This window comes from Podarcis cretensis (genome assembly GCF_951804945.1).
Source record: "Podarcis cretensis genome assembly, chromosome: 5".
NCBI lineage: Eukaryota > Metazoa > Chordata > Lepidosauria > Squamata > Lacertidae > Podarcis > Podarcis cretensis.
The window spans coordinates 102,114,120-102,134,188 of NC_137174.1; the positions used below are offsets into that span (position 1 = coordinate 102,114,120).

General features: G+C 51.4%; 1 protein-coding gene across 4 annotated transcripts in view; it reads right to left on the bottom strand.

Annotated features, from left to right (window-relative positions):
* LOC307216897 (putative cation-transporting ATPase 13A4) overlaps positions 1-20,069 on the bottom strand; it is a 48,272-nt gene that overhangs the window by 2,380 nt on the left and 25,823 nt on the right. For 2 of the 4 annotated variants that reach the window (XM_079977664.1, XM_079977665.1), the window contains exons 12-29: positions 19,530-19,718; positions 18,328-18,389; positions 16,983-17,133; positions 15,480-15,557; positions 14,770-14,929; positions 13,270-13,381; positions 11,861-11,985; positions 10,019-10,191; positions 9,167-9,292; positions 8,693-8,772; positions 6,015-6,057; positions 4,719-4,828; positions 3,962-4,058; positions 3,503-3,575; positions 3,221-3,395; positions 2,912-3,105; positions 1,532-1,620; positions 179-259 (exon numbers count right to left, since the gene is read on the bottom strand). In XM_079977664.1, the coding sequence (XP_079833790.1) occupies positions 179-259; positions 1,532-1,620; positions 2,912-3,105; positions 3,221-3,395; positions 3,503-3,575; positions 3,962-4,058; positions 4,719-4,828; positions 6,015-6,057; positions 8,693-8,772; positions 9,167-9,292; positions 10,019-10,191; positions 11,861-11,985; positions 13,270-13,381; positions 14,770-14,929; positions 15,480-15,557; positions 16,983-17,133; positions 18,328-18,389; positions 19,530-19,718 (2,118 nt within the window). The remainder of the gene's footprint in view (positions 1-178; positions 260-1,531; positions 1,621-2,911; positions 3,106-3,220; positions 3,396-3,502; positions 3,576-3,961; positions 4,059-4,718; positions 4,829-6,014; positions 6,058-8,692; positions 8,773-9,166; positions 9,293-10,018; positions 10,192-11,860; positions 11,986-13,269; positions 13,382-14,769; positions 14,930-15,479; positions 15,558-16,982; positions 17,134-18,327; positions 18,390-19,529; positions 19,719-20,069) is intronic. The other 2 variants (XM_079977666.1, XM_079977667.1) reach the window with 2 other exon arrangements.

The following is a 20,069-nucleotide window of genomic DNA, read 5'->3' on the forward strand; positions in this document are numbered from 1 at the left end:
CTGCTAGCGCAAGTTAGGAAGGATATTATTCAACAATATATCCTCTCCTGTCTCCCTGAACATTCCCACGCGTATCCCAAGAAGAAGAGGAGAAAAGGCCTGGGTTCTCACACCCCCTGCAGCCCTTCGGTGGGCCTTGAGCAGCCCAGGCGGGGGGAAGCCAATGGATCCAACTCACCTCAACGACCAGGGAGAGGGCAAAGGTGATCAGCAGCAGGCCCAGCAGGGAGAATCTCCAAAAGATGGGAGTGCAGACAAGCTGGGGGGGGGGGGAATGGAGGCAGAAGCAGGTCAGAGACATGAGGGGATGGAGGAGGAGAAGGCACTCCCAGGGCAGCGGGGGCACTGCCAGCCATGTCCCCTGCCAGGCATGCCCAGTCCAAAGACCCCCTTTCCATGCCCATTTTGCAGTCTCCCCCCCCCCACCTCTGGGATGCTCTATTTTACTCCAATGGCCAAGTCCTGGGTGTAGTTGCATCAGTTGCTGTTAACATTTATTTTGATTTAATTTCATGTATTGCACTGATATCCTGCCTTGCATCCCAAGGGCTCAAGGGGGTGGGCATGGTTCCCCCTCTCTAACCCCCCCCCCAACATCCCTGTGAGGGAGGGTCAGGCTGAGAGGCAGGGACTGGCCTACGGTCGCCACCCAGGGAGAGCTTGATGTGTGGACTAATGCACACCAGCTCTTCTGAGCATCAGTGTTACAAAGATGTGATTCTTCATTTTTATGCTTGTTATTAACTAATATTCCTGAATCGCCTTCTCCATGGGTCTTGAGGCAATTTACAAATGCACCGTAAAAACAGTTAAAAATGGGTGTTTTTAAAAACGGTGCAAAACACAACAGTGCATAATTTTGCTTGCTTTAAAATCTAAGGCAGAGAGATCTCTGCAAGGAGCAGAGGGGAAGCTTCTGTTATGAGGCCACCTAGTGGCTGCCTTTGCACACTGCAGGTTGTTGAAATGGCTTGACGGCCACCACCTGCCCTGAATCTGGCCCTCAATCCACTCAGGGGAGGAGCTAGTGATTAATTGTGCTGCTTGAAAACCCCAATTAAACATACATCTGGGATGACAGCAAGGGAAGGAGATGCACAGGGGATCAGATCCTTTTTTTAAAAAAAGTATTTCTTTCTTTCATAAGTTTTATATGCTGCTGGAGTGTAAAAGCGGGGGGGGCTCAAAGTGGTTTATTTAAAAAAGAAAAAATGATCCCGAAAAAATTCACAATGCTTTAAAACGTGTGAAAAGTTAAAATGCTAAACCAGGTTTAAAATTCTAAATAACTTCCTAAGCATTTGGGCAGGAGGAATATTTTAAGAGGGGGTGTTAGGCGGGGCCCCTCTCACAAAGGAACCTTATAAGCCACCTCAAAGAGGGCTCTGCCCCCAGTGGCCCTGCAGGGCTTGAGGGAGGGGTCTCACGCCAGGCCTACCAAGAGACCCCCCCCCAGAGGGGCAGCGGGAGGGGGGGGGGACTAGGGATGGGCTGCAGCACTTGGGGCGAGGGGGGGGGCATTTCTACTCACATCCATCGTGGCATAGAGACCCTCAATGTGGGCAAAGAGGAAGAAGAGGCAGACGCCCAGCTGCGCCCCCAGGACCAGGAGGAAGACATCTGGAAGGAGAAGGCGGTTGGGGGTGAACTGGGGGAGGAAGGCCGTTGGGGAGAGGGGGGCACAGAGCCATGGAACTGGAGAGTCGGGAGGTCCCCAAAGGTCACGGGGAGTTGAGAGCGGGCCTGGGGGCTTCAGCAGCCTGCAGAGCTGGCAGGGAGCAGGCTTGTTTTCTGGCTGGGATCTGAACTGAGGGATGTGAAGACAAGGAAGGAGATTCCAAACAAAGATGAGAACTTTCCAAAAGGAAGAGCCACTGCACAGGGGAAGGGTCTCCTCAGGAGGTGGTGGACGCTTCCTCCGTGGAGGTTTTTAAGCAGAGGCTGGGTGGCCCTCGGTCATGGATGCTTCAGCTGAGATTCCTACGTTGCAGAGGGTTGGACTGGATGACCCCCTGGGGTCCCTTTCAACACTGCAATTCTATGGTTCTGTTATTCACTGGGTCTTTTTAAGCAGAGGCTGGATGGCCATCTGTCCTGCATTGCATCCCTACGGAGTCCCTTTCAACTCTACAATTCCATGATTTATTGTTTTAATAATAATAATAATAATTTTATTTATACCCCACCCTCCCCAGCCAAGACCGGGCTTACCAGATATAAAACAATTAGTTAAGATACAACTTAAAAACAAGATTAAAATACAACATTAAAACGCAGCCTCATTTCAATAGAAACTCAAATCAGAAACTTTTTGGGGATGAAAACGTCAAATCTTCACCAAGGCCAACTATCCAGACTGGTCCTACGTGGGCCAGAAAAAGCCAGGGAAGTCCCCAAATAGGGGTTCCATCACAGAAGGAAAAAGGAAAGAGGGGGAGGGAATCAAATGGGCTCCAAGCGAAAGGCCAGACGGAACAACTCTGTTTTACAGGTCTTGCGGAAAGAAATCAGATCCCGCAGGGCCCTGGTCTCATGAGACAAGCGTTCCACCAGGCCGGAGCCATCACTGAAAAGGCCCTGGCTCTGGTTGAGGCTAATCTGACTTCCTTAGGGCCCGGGACCCCTAGGGTGTTGCTATTTATGGACCTTAAGGTCCTCCACGGGGCATATCGGGAGAGGCGGTCCCATAGGTACGAGGGTCCTAGAGTTCTAACCAAGCACGTCAAAATAAAAACAGACTAAGCATTGTCCAAAGGCCGACCCAAAGTGAGAGGACTTGCGATGCTTCTGGAAGGCGGGGGGGGGGGTCTGGATGCAGCCCACCTCCGATGGGGATCCTGGCTCTTGGGGTCTCTGAGGGGCCACGTCTCTCTCCACCCACAACCCCACCAGCCGTTCTCGTTGCTCTTACAATTTCTGTACACGGGTTGCCTGAAGGGCTTCCCCTTGGAGAAGACCAGAGCCACCAGGAGGCAGTTGAAGGTGGAGAGAAGCCACACGGTGGTGTTTTCGTAGCTCTTGTACCCGTTGTCCACGTCGGCCTCCGTCTGGTTGCTGGGCGAGGCTGGGAACGCGGCATCGCTTTTGTTCCCAGGAGAGCAAGCGCTGAAAAGGACCCCGGGGATGGAGTCAGGGATGCCAGGAGCCAGCCTTCTCTCCCCCACCTTCCCCCCAGGAGGGTCCCCCAGCCCATCACCAGGCAGCAGCCAGGCCTCCCTACCTGAGGAGGTCTCTGGTGGAGTACCAGGGCTGCTTCTGCACCAAGACGAAGCCACAGACCTGCATGGCCAGGCTGAGGAGAAGGTTCAGCACCAGGGAGAGCAGCAGAGGCGGAGAGGTGAGCTGGTCGGGGGGCCTGTGAGGAACCAGCTTGGGGTGGGCATGATTCAGGCTCACTGCAAAGAGAGAGGTGGGTGGTGGGGACGTCCCTGGGGCAGCCAGAAGGCCCCCCAGAGCCCAGAGGGGCCGGCACCCTAACCCGGAGCCGCTAGGAAGAGCTTACTTGTCATGCCAACGAGAGTGCTGATGGCCAGGTCTTGGAACAGAAACTGGTAATTCCCAAAGGAGTTCAGTTGCTGGAAGAGAAGAAGAGCAGGAGGGAGCCAGGTTGAGGGTCCAGGGCCCAGGCACCCCCAACGCCCCACCCACCGCTGCTTCTCACGACCACACACCAAACGGAGCCACGTGGCCCCTTCTGTGCTGGCTGGACAGGGGGCCCGGAGCCAGCCGGATTCCGGCAGCTCCAGAGGGCAGCACCCAAACCAACAGATTCAAGTTGCGAGGAAGGACATTTCGGCTCAACATCAGGAAGAACTTCTGGAGGGTAAAAGCTTCAGAAGGGGGAAGAATCCCTTGGTTTGGAGTGCAGCAGCTCCCTTGCCCTCCGGATCACGCATGGAGGACACCCAACCATCGGAGAGACACCCCCCCCCGTGCCCACCCCCTTCCCCTGGTCCTGTACCCAGTAGAGGAGCAGGACTCCCAGGTATTGGATGGTGCTGTAGAGAGCCATGTATTTGAACATGCAGAAGGAGGTGACGAGGGCACAACGGCCTTGCCTGTGGGGAGAAGGAGGAGAGGGAGAAGGGTTGGCAAGGAGGGCCTGGAGAGGCCTGTCTTGCGGCGGGGGTGGACTGCAGAACCCTTGGGATCCCCTCCAACTTAGAGAACTGGGAACCAGGCAAAGGAGGAAAGTGGGGCCTCTTGGGGGGTTTCTAGCCCTCTGCACGGCCTCCTGCCAACCTGTGCCAGCTCAGGCCCCCCACTCTGCGTGTCAACATGCAGGGGGCTGGGAGGCCAGATGGCAAGCCCCAGCTGTGCCGTCTCCTTCCATCGGCCCATGCTCCGACGTAAATCAGCGCCCCGGGCTTCAAAGTCAGGGCGCGCTATCAGCAGAGAGAACTGCGCACACAGAATAGGCCTGAGGCTTGTGGAAGCATGCTACAACTACGGATTTATTAATCATAAATCAGGACAAAGAAACATGTCGTCTCTCTCTCTTATGTCGTCTCAGAGGGAATGGGAAAAGCAAAAGCTATACACAACGGAAGTTCCCAGCAAGCTGTGCTGGAATGTAAACAGACATGTGACACGTAACAATCCCACACATCTGTTCCTTAAGGCGGAATGGAAATCTCAACACTGCGTCCCCACCCCGGCTTGACTGCTCACCAGGGGGATAGAGGGCCCCACCTTCCCCACCGGATTCTGGGGCTCACCTGATCAGCTCTGGGACGCACTCGATGTTGGGGGTCTTGGAGGTGAAGGGGGAAGCCACCGAGGCCTCCTGCTTGGAGAGAGAGATGCCGACATGGGCCACTTTCAGGGCCTGAAAGGCAACAGCAGCCCAGTCTCAGGACTTGGGGCAAGGAAGGGATGTGCTTGCGGTGCAGGAAGCCCTGGGCGACCGACACACCCTGAGATGCCACCGCCAGCACCCCAGACACACGCCACCTGGCGCTCTGCAGAACCGGCAGGCCAGCAACCCCTCGAAGCAGCTGGCAATACTCTGGGGTGGCCGAGGGGGAAGGAACTGTGCGGCAGGCCTGGGAGTTTATTTTAGTTAGCTCAGTTGGTAAAGCATCCGACTCTTAATCTCAGGGCTGTGGGTTCAAGACCCACGTGGGCTAAAAAGATTCCTGCCTTGCAGGGGGCTGGACTGGATGCCCTCAGGGTCCCTTCCAACTCCACGATTCTAGGATTGTAAAAATGAAAACAGCAACAAAGCAAAAAAAAAAAAAAGGACAAAGCAAGTAAAATGATCAAGAAGATAAATTGACAGCAGCACTCCTTTTTGAAAAACTGAGGGGAAGATCCGAAACCAGGAAGATCAAGTATTTTCTAAAGACTGGAGTAAATTTGTAATTTATTTTAAAGCCCACTGTAAGCAGTTAAAAATCTCTGGCATTACAAGTGTAAAGACACTTGTAATGTGATTTTTTAATGGTAATTATGGTTATATAATAAATAGGTAAGGGTAAAAGATGCAGTAAATTTAATCTTAAAGATGGAACCCGTGAAGGGAGGGAAAGCGGTCGAAGGGTATTTTAATGTTTGAAATGGTTTTGTTTTATATGTATAAAATTTTTCAGAAACTTAATAAAAAAATTATATATATATATATATATATATATATATATATATATATATATGACTTTTGAAAGGTTAAAATAGCAGCAGACTACAACAGATTGAAGCTTGCATTGATTTTCCAAGCACCTGAGCAGGCTTGTCTAAGCAAGAGGGCTTTAAATGGGCACCAAAAAGTGAATTGCAAAAGCGCCTGGCGGCTATCCATCGGCAGGGAGTTCCAAAGCGCAGGCTGCCCAAAAAGAGGAGGGCAGAGCAGCAGGTCCATGGGCATCGCTGGGCATCGCTGAGCTTTGCTCAGGACCAATTGCAGGTGACATTTGCCCGTGGATCTGCTCCGTCCTGCACCTGGCCTGGAAGAGGCCACCCCTCCCTGGAGATGATGGACCCCTTTGGAAGGTTTTGAAATATAGTTCAGTACTGACCCCGCAGTCGTTGGCACCATCTCCACACATGCCCACAAAGTAGCTGGGAAAGGAAATAATAATAATAATAAATTTTTATTTATATCCTGCCCTCCCCAGCTGAAGCCGGGCTCAGGGCGGCTAACAACAATAAAATAATACAACATTCTAAAATCATTTCATTAAAAAAATACTTCAAATCAAATTGATGGCAACCATTGGGCTAGAGTTCTGTGAGGATTGCCAAAGGAGGGGGTCAGTCTGTGCCCTGGCCAAAGGCCTGGTGGAACAGCTCCGTCTTGCAGGCCCTGTGGAAAGATGTCAAGTCCCGCAGGGCCCTAGTCTCTTGGGACAGAGCGTTCCACCAGATCGGGGCCACAGCCGAAAAAGCCCTGGCTCTGGTTGAGGCCAGCCTAACCTCCCTGTGGCCCAGGACCTCCAAGATGTTTTTATTTGCAGACCGTAAGTTCCTCTGTGGGACATACCAGGAGAGGCGGTCCCATAGGTACGAGGGTCCTAGGCCGTATAGGGCTTTAAAGGTTAAAACCAGCACCTTAAACCTGATCCTATACTCCACCGGGAGCCAGTGCAGCTGGTATAGAACCGGGTGAATGTGATCCCGCGGCAAGGACCCCGTAAGAAGCCTCGCAGCAGCATTCTGCACCCGCTGGAGTTTCTGGTGCAGGGGGGGAAAGTCACTCAAACACACCGAAAGGGCTCACCCAGACTCCCTTTTGCATCGTCTTTCTCGGCACAGCATTTGTGCTTTAAAGCTCCGTGTCCAAGCAGAGTATTCAGGGTTGTTTAATCTGTTCAGGCGCAGGTTAATTCTGTCCAGGGCAGCTGTCTACCAGCTCCAACTGGTATGCAGGATGAGACCCTCCCTGCCTGTGGACTGTCTCGCCAGAGTGGTGCATGCTCTGGTTATCTCCCACTTCGACTACTGCAATGCGCTCTACGTGGGGCTACCTTTGAAGGTGACCCAGAAACTGCAATTAATCCAGAATGCGGCAGCTAGACTGGTGACTGGGAGCGGCCAACGAGACCCCATAACACCGGTCCTGAGAGATCTGCATTGGCTCCCAGTACATTTCCAAGCACAATTCAAAGTGTTGGTGCTGACCTTTAAAGCCATGTAAACGGCCTCAGCCCAGTAGACCTGAAGGAGCGTCTCCACCCCCATCGTTCAGCCTGGACACTGAGGTGCAGCGCCGAGAGTCTTCTGGCGGTTCCCTTACTGCGAGAAGTGAGGTTACAGGGAACCAGGCAGAGGGCCTTCTCAGTGGTGGCGCCCGCCCTGTGGAACGCCCTCCCATCAGATGTCAAGGAAAGAAACAACTATATGACTCTCAGAAGACATCTGAAGGCAGCCCTGTTTAGGGAAGTTTTTAATGTCTGACACTGTATTGTTTTTGATATTTGGTTGGAAGCCGCCCAGAGTGGCTGGGGAGACCAGTCAGATGGGCGGGGTATAAATAATAAATCATTATTATTATTATTATTTGCCCTGGCACTTTCCGCAGGGAAACCCGCCACCAGAGCAAACGGCAACGGTGTTTTTGGCAGACTGACATTTGCTCTGCTTCAGTGGTAAAACGTGTGTTTATGCGGAGGGCAAAAACCAAACCAAACAAAACCCAGAGCTTTGAAGTCTGTTGCTGGAAAGCACAGCGCAAAAGGAAGTCTGGGTGAGCCCAAACTCATGCAGGTCAGGCAAGGCATTGGCAAATTGCAGCACAACTGCTGCCTTCTGAGCAGAGAGTGGGAAACCCTAGCGGGAATTTTGGCACAGAAGCCCTTTAACAGTCCTCTGCTGCCAATGTTCCTGGGAGCTTGTACAAAAATCAGGAAAGCCAACCAGATGGTATAAGGTAAAGGTAAAGGTACCCCTGCCCGTACGGGCCAGTCTTGACAGACTCTGGGGTTGTGCGCCCATCTCACTTAAGAGGCCAGGGGCCAGCGCTGTCCGGAGACACTTCCGGGTCACGTGGCCAGCGTGACATCGCTGCTCTGGCGAGCCAGAGCCGCACACGGAAACGCCGTTTACCTTCCCGCTGGTAAGCGGTCCCTATTTATCTACTTGCACCTGGAGGTGCTTTCGAACTGCTAGGTTGGCAGGCGCTGGGACTGAGCAACGGGAGCGCACCCCGCCGCAGGGATTCGAACCGCCGACCTTTCGATCGGCTTTAACCCACAGCGCCACCTGCGTCCCTAACCAGATGGTATAGAGATAGATTTAATTCTACCAATGTTTAATTGTCTTTTAATGATTCCCCCCACCCCACCCCATGTTTTTAGCTGCTCTTATTTTTATCTGTAAGCTGCCTGGAGAAAATATCTAATATCTAATATAATATAATATATAATGATCTAGAGCAGGCTCACTGCATTCCCTCTGCTGCAGCCAGGTGGCAATAATAGCTCAAGACACGTTTTAAGATTTCTAGAGATGGCAGATCGTGGCTTAAATTCTGGAGGTTTTGAAGGGCACCTTAAGGTGGTTCTACAACTTTTATTCTCCCAACATCCCTGTGAGGTAGACCAGGCCAAGAGCGGGCGACCAGGCCACCTCCCACCCGGTGGGCTTCAGGGCTGAATGGGGATTTGGACCCTGGAGTTTCCCAGCGCTCTAACCATTGCACCACACTGCCTCCCCACCCCACCCCCACTGTGTGTTTCCTGAGCTTGGGCTCACTCACTCCATCTTCTGGAGCTCCTGCACCAGGCTGGCCTTCTGAGGTGGAGACATCCGAGCAAACACCGTCCCGTCCAGGAGAAGCTGTGGGGAGAAAGAGGGCGCAGAGCCCAGGCCCAGCCTCAGGGGCAGGCTGGGGAAGGAGTCGGGCGCAGCGGCTTGGGCCAGCGCCCAGGTGGGCGGGCAGAAGGGCAGAGGCAGCCTGGGGGGGCTCCCAGGCCTGGCTGGATCCGACCAGCCTCCTTGGAAGCACAGCATGGAGCGCCGGGTGCTGCCTTGTTCCAGGTCAGAGCATTGGGCCGTATTGCCCGCTCAACTGGCAGCAGCAGCTCTCCCAGCCCTACCTGGAGATGCTGCCGGAGAGGGCAGTCTGCATGCCAAACAAATGCTCTATTGCCCTCCCCCAAACAAGGGGCTCTGTCTGAATGTGCCGTGCACCCCCCCCCCCCGAGAGACGCCCCCAGGGGTCCCAACTCACCTTTGGGAGCAAGTGCCTGAAGTGCTGACTGAGGACCTCGTAGGTTCTCCCATCCAGGCAGAAGTGGTACCTGCCCCTTCCAGGATCAGGTCCTCTTCCTCCTCCTCCCACTTCCAGGTATCTCTCCTGCAAAAGAGGAGGAAGGGATGAGGCACCTGCTTCTTCTGGCCTCAGACCAGGTCCCCCCCCCCCCCGGCAGAGGCAGGTCCCCCAGAATACATGGAATTAGCATATATGATGGGGGGAAATAGAGATTGATTGACTCAAAAGTTTAAAAAGGAATGGGAGATGTATAAACAATATCTAAAAGAACAGGGTCCCCATATGGAAACTTGAGAATGCTTTGAATAACTCTCGAATTGAAATAAGGTAAAAAGAATACAAACAAGATTTAGGTAAAATCAGAGGCAAGGAATCGAGGAAAAAAAGAACCCACATCAAGGAAGTCGGAAGTTGATGATGGAAATATTTTTGTGCATTTGTGAAGCAGTGTTACATATTCTTGTTTGTTTGTTTGTAAATGATGTATTCTATATTTTTTCCCTTTTGTATAATTTTGTCATGTCTTTGTTTTCTTTTTCTCTTTGCTCTTTTTTCTGAATTTTCTTTGTGTTGATTTTAAACCAATAAAGATTAATTAAAACAAAGACCAAAAAAACAGGTGCCCTGGGACGGATGCCCAGGCCAGACTCGGGGGCTCTGTGCTGCGTCAGAAGGTGCTGAGGGCGGCTAGGGCACCCCTGGGTCATGCCCTCTTTTGCCTGGTATGCCTTGCTCTGCTCTGCCAGCCCCACCCAAGATCCAAAAGTGGCGAGAAGGAACCCCCTCCAGGGAGCCCCCCGGGACCCTCACCTTGGACTCGCTGCTGTCAGCCTGGTCGTCTTTGCTCTCCTCCAGGAGCTCCCAGGCGATGGAGGGCGAGGGGAGCCCAGGCTGGCCGCTCACCTCCACAAGGATCACTCGGCTGCCCGGAGGAATCAGGCTGGCATTTCGGGCGACGGTAATTGCCGTCTGAATGTTGTCACCTGGAAAGTCAAGACAGGGGCGTCATGCCCTGCGCGTTGGGATCTTGACGTCCAGAGGGGGCACTCTGCACAAATTCTTTGGCTCTGCCAAGGGGAACAGGCTGCGCTCCTTCAGACTAAACGTCAGGAAGAACTTTCCGGCAGCAGGAAGAATTTTCTAATGTTTATTATGTTTTTATATACCGTATCTTTCGCTCTATAAGACACACTTTTTCTCTCCTAAAATGTAAGGGGAAATGTGTGTGCGTCTTGTGGAGCGAATGCAGGCTGCGCAGCTGTCCCAGAAGCCCAGAACAGCAAGAGGGGTCGCTGCGCAGCGATCCCTCTTGCTGTTCTGGCTTCTGGGATTCAGAATATTTTTTTCCTTGTTTTCCTCCTCCAAAAACTAGGTGTGCCTTATGGTCTGGTGCCTCGTATAGAGCGAAAAATACGGTATGTTGGAAGCTGCCCAGAGTAGCTGGGGCAACCCAGTCAGATGGGTGAGGTACAAATAATAATGATAAAATTATTATTATTATTATTATTATTATTATTATTATTATTATTAATTTATTATTATCAGAGCTGTTTGACAACGGAATGGTCACCCTCAGAAGGGGGCAGACTCTCCTTCATGGAGGCTTTTAGACAGAGGCTGGATGGCCACATGTCAGGGGGCTGGACAAGAGGACCCCTCCCAAATCTACCATTCTATGATGGTGGGCAGCCCGAGAGAGAGAAGACAATGACAAGGGGTGGGATGTGAAACACAAGAGCAGTCAAGTACAACATTCCTAGAGTGAACATGTTTACAAATGGGGAGGAATGTTTGACCAGCCAGCAGGTCAACTTCCTGTTTCCTTCTGGGCTGGGACAAACTTCCTCTGCATGTAGCTAGAGGTGGGCGTGGCCTCACCTGTGCAGGTAACAAAAGCACAGGGCAGGGCAGCCATCTCTCTCTCTTTGACTGCATGCATCAAAGAAGCAACATCTGCTTAGCCAAAGATGCTCTCTTGGCCTCCAGTCAAGAGAGGACAAAGGGACTGTTTCCTTATGAGATAGTTTCCAGGTGTATGTTACTTTTCTAAGCTAAGTCTGTCTTCTGGGATCCTATTGTGAACAGAATGATGTGTGAGTAAACTCTTTTTATACTTTTAAAGAAGGCTGTGTCATGTCTTATCTTTTATGAGGGAATAAGGGGAAAATACCAGAACAGTTATTACAGAGGCTTTAGCGAGCCTGAGCAAATGCATCTGCTGTGAATTTAAAAAGGGGAATGTTACTCTGCTAAATTGTGAACCTGTTTACAGAAGTTGGAAAGGCTATAATCAAACAATATATCCTCTCCTGCATCCCTGAACTTTCCCACAGATTGGAGAGAGGCAGGCTGCATGTTCTTCTGAGAGCCCATCCCAAGCTGAAGTGTTCCAGGTTTATTGGCCCATGTTACGGGTTCAAGGCCCTGCACAGCTGGGAAGCTTGAGGAACAGCCTTGGGGTGAATAAATGAAATGAGGGATGTAAAGCACTTTGCACTCTGATTGGTGCTGGGGGAAAGGACAGGCATTCCCGGCCACCTCTGAGAGCTCTGACAGCCCAGGGGCCTTTGAAACTGGGGCAGGGAGCTCAGCACCCAAGGGACCCCTCCATTTCTTTCTCTGGCTTCCAGCACCCGCAAACGGCTCTCCCACCTGTAACCATCACACTCCGGATGCGAGCGGCGCTGAGTTCCTCCAGGACGGACTTCGTCTCGCTTTTCAGCCGGTTCTCCAAGATCAGGAGCCCCAAGAAGCTCAGGCCAGATTCCAGCTGCTCCCTTGGATGGAAGAAGCAGGCGGGTCAGGGCTACGGAGATCCAGCTGGCCGCATCCTGAAGCGGCCAAGCTGGCAGGGAGCAGAATAAGTCAGGCCTTTGCCCTTGAACTAGGAGAGAAGATTGCAAAAGTCCAATGCTGGACCTGGGAAGCCCTTGGTCTGATCCTGCTGCAGAGCTCTTCTTGGGAGCCCTCCTGGATCAGGCCAGGGAGGGCTGCCCAGTCCGGCATTCTGCCTCCCACCGTGGGCAACCAGTTGCCTCCACGGACCTCACGGCAGCAGCCATCCAGCCTCGGCTTGTGTGCAGACGTGGGCCACCAAGATGACCAAGGAAGGAGATTCTGATGAAACATCAGGAATGACGGTTGGATGGTAACAGAGAGGGGAATGGACCTCCCTGAGATGGCGGAGGACTCTCCTTCCTGCGAGGGCTGCCTGCCAGGGTTTCTTGAGTTGAGATTCTAGCATTGCAGGCTTTGGAGGTAGGTGACCCATCCCCGCAGGCTTATGACTCCATGAGTTTTCAAGGCCGCATAATCCAAATGTCTCCAAATGTGGAAATGGCGAGGGAGTGGGAAGCAACCAACCACATGGATTTTGCTGTCTTAAAAAAACAGGAAGCACCTGCAGCCTCAGAGGCGAGTTCTAACTCCTCAGGCGCTGCTACGGAGTCTGGGCTTTGCTTTCTGGCTCTGCTGGACCCGTGACTTTCTCCCAACTTCCTCTGGGCTTAGCTAGTTTTTAGAACAGGGGTCTCCAAACTAAGGTCCGCGGGCCAGATAAGGCCCCAGGGACTCGTTTATCCAGCCCATGGTGAACCCCGCCGCCCGCTCTTACTGGCGCTGTGCTGCACGGCTGCCCACTTCCAGGTCAGAGGAGCACCTGAAATAGCTTGTGCGCATGTGCAAGCATCATTTGCGCATGCACAAGCATTATTTCCGGTGCACATCTGGGTCTGAGGAGGCCCGTGCACATGCCCGCAAGCTATTTCTGGTGCTCCTCCAACCCGGAAGTGCACCTGAAATAGCATGTGCGCACGCGTATGGGCACACGCTCCCCTGTCCTCCAGCCCGCCACGTGATCGGCGCTGGAGACACCAGCCCGAGGTGCAGTAAGTTTGCTGACCCCTGTTTTAGAATGACCTCAGGCAGAGAGCCTTGGTCGGCACCATCCACTTCAGGGGATCCTGGACACCCATCCATCTCTCTCTCTCTCTCTCTCTCTCTCTCTCTCTCTCTCTCACACACACACACACACATGCACACACACAGGCTTTTTCTTTTACCTTGTCAGGGAAGCCACTTCCATTCCCGCCGGCAGACTTTTTTGCGCCAGCCCAATGACTCTGAAGCCCCGAGAGGTGTAATGCTGGAGTTTGCTGGGGAAGGTGTCGGGCACTGGGAACGCAAGGACAGAAAGAGGGTCTGCTAGAAGTGGCCTCTCCAGCCCCTGGGCCCTGCTCTCTCAGGCAGAGACAGCTCTAGCTTACGGCTCCACTCTCTTGGAGGCCCCTCTCCCCAAATTAAAGGAAAAAATCTGGATGTACATTTCAAAAAAAATTAAGAATTAAGATAAAAAACAAATACAATAAAACCTACACCCAGCAACAGTGTTTTGTATTGTGTAGGCTCCTTGGATGTAAATAACGGGCCCCGCCTACTCACCTGCTCCCTAAAATATCACTGCTTTGCTCCTTTCTATATATAGGGTGCCTACATTCTGCATGGACTGGTTGTCTGGCAACATGTGCAAATGGCTTGAGATAACCTATTGCTGTTGTTTAGTCGTTTAGTCATGTCTGCCTCTTCGTGACCCCCTGGACCAGAGCACGCCAGGCCCTCCTGTCTTCCACTGCCTCCCGCAGTTTGGTCAAACTCATGCTGGTAGCTTCAAGAACACTGTCCCACCATCTCGTCCTCTGCCATCCCCTTCTCCTTGCGCCCTCCATCTTTCCCAACATCAGGGTCTTTTCCAGGGAGTCTTCTCTTCTCATGAGGTGACCCAAGTCTTGGAGCCTCAGCTTCAGGATCTGTCCTTCCAGTGAGCACTCAGGGCTGATTTCCTTCAGAATGGAGAGGTTGGATCTTCTTGCAGTCCATGGGACTCTCAAGAGTCTCCTCCAGCACCAGAATTCAAAGCATCCATTCTTCAGTGATCAGCCTTCTTGATGGTCCAGCTCTCACTTCCATACATCACCACTGGGAAAACCATGGCTTTAACTATATGGACCTTTGTTGGCAAGGTGATGTCTCTGCTTTTTAAGATGCTGACTAGGTTTGTCATCGCTTAGATACCTATGAGGTCCATCAATGACCATATAGCATATATTCAACAACAAAAAAACCAGTGACAATTTGTTGTGGACAAAGGACAGCTGGACATAGAAAGGGTTCCATTACCTTCAGTAGCTGAGGGTCTCATCAAATCTCAATCCGGCCCTGCTCACAGCAGCCCCGGAGGGTTTCCTGTGAGCAGGATCAGAGCACAAGAGCGCATCTCCCCTCCTGCCCTTCCTGAGAGACCCTTCTGCCCATGTGCAGAGTGCTTGAGGCCAGAGCCTCTCCATTCCTCTGTTTCCGCCTGCCGAGAAAGAAGAGCATCCCTCCATGGCAGGGCAGGATCCTGGCTCAGGGCTGGTCTCCAAACTCGGCTAACCAAGGAGGGGTGGGGGCAAGTCCCAGTCCTGAGAGGCCTTGAGCAAGTTCTCCGCAAAGATCACCCCCCAAAACTGGCATGGGGTGGGGGGGGGAGTGAAGGGGGCAATGCCTGCAAAGCTGTCGGTCACCTGTCGCTGGCCAGCAGAAGCTGACCACTCTCTCGGGTGCCCCCTTCATGTAGACGTGGCGCTCCCCTCCAAACTCCTGGGCGACGACAGACATCCTCTGCAGGGCTGAAGAGAACGGGAACTGGCGTAAGATGGCCATGCCGCCCACGGCAGCAGCACCCTGGGGAGACAGGCAAGAGGAACAGGGCACCGGGGGCAGCGAGGAGGGAGAGGGGCTCCTGGCCAGCGGTCCCAGGGGTCGGATGGCAGGGGCCCTGGAGCATAGCTGTCAACCTCGCAAGAAAAGGGAAAAGTTGACAGCTATGCCCTGGAGCAACCCCAGGGGGCACAACTTGGATCAGGGCCATGGCACCACGGGAGGAGGGAGTTATTCAACCCCCCACCCACATGGAGCGTTTTCCCGATTATAATTACACACTCCGAAGCCCCCCTGACAGTGACAGGGGGGGGCATTTAAATCTAGAACCTGGAGAGCAAGGGCAGTGGTGAAAGTGCTGGGCTTGGGTTCGAATCCATGCTCAGCCATGAAACTCACTGGGTGACCTTGGGCTAGTCGCTGCCTCTCCTTGGGCAGGAAGAGATTCATTAATCCCAGAGGAACGCAGAAGTGGAGGGAGCCAAACTTCTGGGTCAGCAAGTTGCCTGATCTGCCTGCTCCCCCCCCCCCCGACTCTACCTGTCCAAGGTGAGTGACAGACACCTGGGCTCACCTGTTGGGCCTTGACTCCTGGCCTGACTATCGTGGCACCTGCCCATTCTCCATCTTCTCTGCTGGAATCCTCAATTTCCTGTTTATTCAAGTTAAATACAACAGCAGATCCCAGTTAGGATTAAAGTAGCTTGCACTCATTTAAATGACAAGTTAACTAGCAGATTTAAAAGAATGAAATGATCAGTCTGGGAACTTTGGGGGGGGGAGGGGGTGCCTTCATCCCTCACATTTATCTATTCATATGAATTTCACCAAATTTGTACGCTGCGCAGTTGTAAAAAGATCAAAACACATCAAAGCACTTTACAAAGAGAATGAAACAATGAAAAATGATAAGTAAAAACAACATTCAAAAGATAAAATCTGCAATAGACAAAAAAACAGGTCAAAACATACATTCACATTCCCTTTGTCTGGTGGCCTGGCCTCAACAAAAACTTTTTTAGCAGGTGCCAAAAAAAGGTACCGGGGGGGGGGGGAGAGCAAGAATCCAGTGGAGTCGGAAGGGACCCCCGAGGGTCATCCAGTCTGACCCTCTGCAATGCAGCCCTCTTTTATCCAGAATTGGAGCAGGACCAAGGAATAACATCATCTCCTGATAAACAGAACACAGGAAGTCATCCAAAAATATTTAATTTGGAACTGAATAATTGGCTCTTTTGATTGTAGCATGATTTGGTATTGTATTAATGTGGCCTGCATTGGATTGTTATGAATGAAAAATTAATAAAAAATATTTATATATTAAAAAGGGAATCTTTTGTCCAACGTGGGATTCAAACCCCACAACCCTGAGATTAAGAGTCTCATAATCATATTGTTAGCCCAGAAATGGAAGCAAGAAAAAATTCCGACGAAAGAAGAATGGCAGACAATATTAACGGACTATGCAGAATTAGATAAAATGACAGGAAGGATTCGAAACCTGCGGGAACAGAGATTTACAGAGGATTGGAAGAAATATATGAACTATTTGAAGAGCAACTGTAATCAACAAATTACGCTAGTAGGACTACAAGAAGCTGTGTAAGGAGAAATGTATGAAGCATTGCAAATTAGAGAAAGAATAGTGATATCAGTTATGAGTTAAATGTAATTGAGGAAGTGGGAAATGCATATTTAGTGATCTGATTGGAAAATTTTCAGATGAGATTGATGGAAGTCAAAAAAGTTGTATAAGATGTTAAAATATGTTTAATTACTGTTGAAAATGATATGCTGAAAATTAATAAAAATTATATAAAAATAATAATAAGAGTCTCGTGCTCTTCCGACTGAGCTATTTGAAAAGCAGTCTCTACCAAAAGAGATCCCTGTGCCCTTGGAGGGGAGAGCAGGGCAGAGGGATGTTCTCCTGAAGGAGCCACCCGGTGCCAAGGGCTTTCCCACCAGCCTGGCCTGCCAAGCAGCGCTCCCCCCCCCCACTGTCCCCCCCCCCCCGAGCTGGCACCCTCCCCCCCCCCGAGCCCTGAGCTTCTGCACAGCAAAGAGAGAGCTTCACCCAGCCGGTCGCCTCGAACATCTTCAGGTCCAGCGGATCTCCCTGGATCTTCCCGTCCAGCAGCAGCAAGGAGTGGCAGGTGGCCATGGCTCCGCACGCCAGGCCCCAGGGCAGCGGGGGGCCGGAGGAGAGGCAGTGGGCAGCCTGGAAGCTGCGGGGAGAGAGGAGAGCAGGCGGCATGAGGCAAGCAGGGCGCCCAGAGGGACCGGCCCAACAGGTGTGTTTCGGAGCCTGCAAAAAGTCTCCCAGTCAAGAATCACAGAACCGTCCAGCTGGGAGGGGCCCCCAGGGATCATCCAGTCCACCCCCCCTGCAATGCACAGCGCAGCCTATTATTAGTCATTCTAAACCACCCTGGAAACTTTGGGCTGAAGAGCTGCGTGGAAATATGAGACGACAACAAGCAACACGTCGGCTAATAATATTGACATTTCAATCTCAGTCCAGTGGACGCTCCGGTTGCAAACGTGATCCGTGTGGGATGCACATTCGCAACCTGCAGCGGCATGTCTGCGCACACGCGGGTTGCAATTCAGCGCTTCTGCACATGCACGACTGCCGAAACCTGGAAGTAACCCATTCCGGTACTTCCGGGTTTCAGCGGTCCGCAACCCGAAAAAACACAAGCTGAAGCTTTTGTAACCCAAGGTATGACTGTATTGTATTTGAACATAATGGATTTCATTTTATATTATTGCTAGCGGATGGAGAATTATCATTGAAACAGTTCATTATCCTGGAAGAACTGTCCCGTCTGCTGCTGTGCTCGGAGCACCCTATTGCGATGTTCGGAGCACCCATCATCTCATGTTTGTGGAATATTGAATGTTGGAAGGCCTTCTGCCTCCATTGCAGTGATCTTTGACAATGATTTCCCACTCCTGCCATTCCAGTTCATGGAACATTGATTTGATCCTTATTAGTTTGTGACTCCATGCACATGTTATACATCTTCTGTTTATGAATTTTGAAACAATGGACCCTCTGGATACAAATTAAATTCGTTCCAGGGGTCCGTCCACAACCCGAAAAGTCCGTAGGCAGAGGCACCACTTCTGCACACGTTTGCGGCATGATTGAGCACTTCTGCGCACGCATGCAGTGTGCAGAGCACTTCTGCGCATGCACGTGCGGCAGAACCCGGAATTATACACTTCCGGATTTGCCTCATTCATAACCCGAAAGTTAAGTATGCAGAGTGGTATGTAACTAGAGGGTCCACTGTAGTGTTATAAAAAATACTGTCAATATATTATTAGCCGACTTGTTGCTTATTCTTGTTTAGAGTGTTCTGTTTTGCAAGAGAGAGGATTTTCTTTGGTGGAAATACAAGACAGGCAGGTACCTCTTTCCTTTGGCCAGGACCAGCCCCCAGAGATCCAGTCCGTCTTCGGTTAAGGTGCCAGTCTGGGGAGCGGCAGGGGAATTGGTCAGAGGTGCCAGGATGGCGGGCAAGGACAAAACAAGACATTGCAAGACCTGAAGTTGGAGGAGGAGGAAGAGGAGCCATGGGGGAAAGGGCAGCTGGCCTGGGGACCTTCCTTGGGGGGTCAGGGGCCTCATCCACAGAGCTCAGCATGGAGGTAACCTCACCCCACCCCCGGGCTCTTAGAGGGCTTCCCACTTGGCGCTCAAAGGCCCCTTCTCCCTTGGGTGCTGTGCTCCTTCGGACGCAGGGAGGAGGCTGAGAGCAAGCGTGGTTTAGCTTCATAGTCACACTGTTTGCAATGTGCATTTTATATTTGACTTCACTTAGAAATGTGGCGTGTGTTTTTTTTGAAATGTTTAAGTTTATTTTGGTTAACTTTGTGCTAAACATGTTGACCTCCCTTGTAATGTTTTATTTTGAAATCTTTAATATTTAATTTTCTCTGAATCATGTTGCTTTGACTGTATGCTCTATATTTGACTTTCTTCAGAATGTTTTATGGATGTTTTAATATGCTGTAAACCACTCTGAGATTTTTCTTTAAAATATAAAGCGGTATAGAAATGAAATTCGGCTACTGCAGTGGTACCTCTGATTGCGAACGGGATCCGTTCTGGAGGCCTGTTCGCAAAATGAAAAGAGTGCAACCCGCAGCGGCGCGTCTGCGCACACGTGGGTTGCGATTTGCCGCTTCTGCGCATGCGCATGCCGTCATTTTGCGCTTCTGCGCATGCGCGAGCGGTGAAACCCGGAAGTAACCCTTTCCGGTACTTCCGGGTCGCCACGGGACGTAACCTGAAAGAATGTAACATGAAGCGGATGTAACATGAGGTGTGACTGTACTACTACTAGTAGTAGTCTCAAACTGGGAAGAAATATTCTCCTCCAGCAGCAGGAGCACTGCAGCTCTGAAGACCAGTCAGAATTCAGATTTGCATCCCTAAAGGATCTGACTGGACGCTGGACGGAAGGAGGGTGTTGCACTAGGCTAGGGTGGCCATACTTGGACTGCTTGTGAACATTCTGCGGCTTCCCATCAGCCAAGCCAAGAGCCTTGAAGACCCCCCAGATCCTCCAGGCCAAGGGGGCTTCCTCTCCCTGCTGACTTCCCAGCGCACCTTGTCGAAGCAGATGAGGTTCAGCTGGCCGCACACATTGATCCTCTGAGGGCTGATACAGAAGATCCCTTTTTTCTTCAGCCGCCTCTGGGTGTAAATGATCCCCGTGGTCAGTGCAGCCGGCAGGGCGGGAGGGACCGCAATGGTGATCACATCCAGCGCCTTCTTCACCACCTCACCAGCCTCCTCCTGGCTCAGGGAAGGGAGCAGAATTAGCACCCAGATCAGCAGGGCAGGTTGGAAAGGCCACGTGAAACCCATGGCTCTTGCCGGCCACAATGGCTATGCTCTGCCTCCATAGCAATAATAATAATAATAATAATAATAATAATAATAATAATAATAATAACAACAACAAAAACTAACCAACAACACACAAAAAAACATTCCTAATGATACCAACCAAGAAGGCAGCCCCCAAGTAGAGGGTTCAAAATTCAGGGGCCCCCAGTAGACACTGGCAGTGACACTGCTATCTATATCTATATATCTATATAGATATCTATATATCTATATACTGTAGATATCTATATATCTATA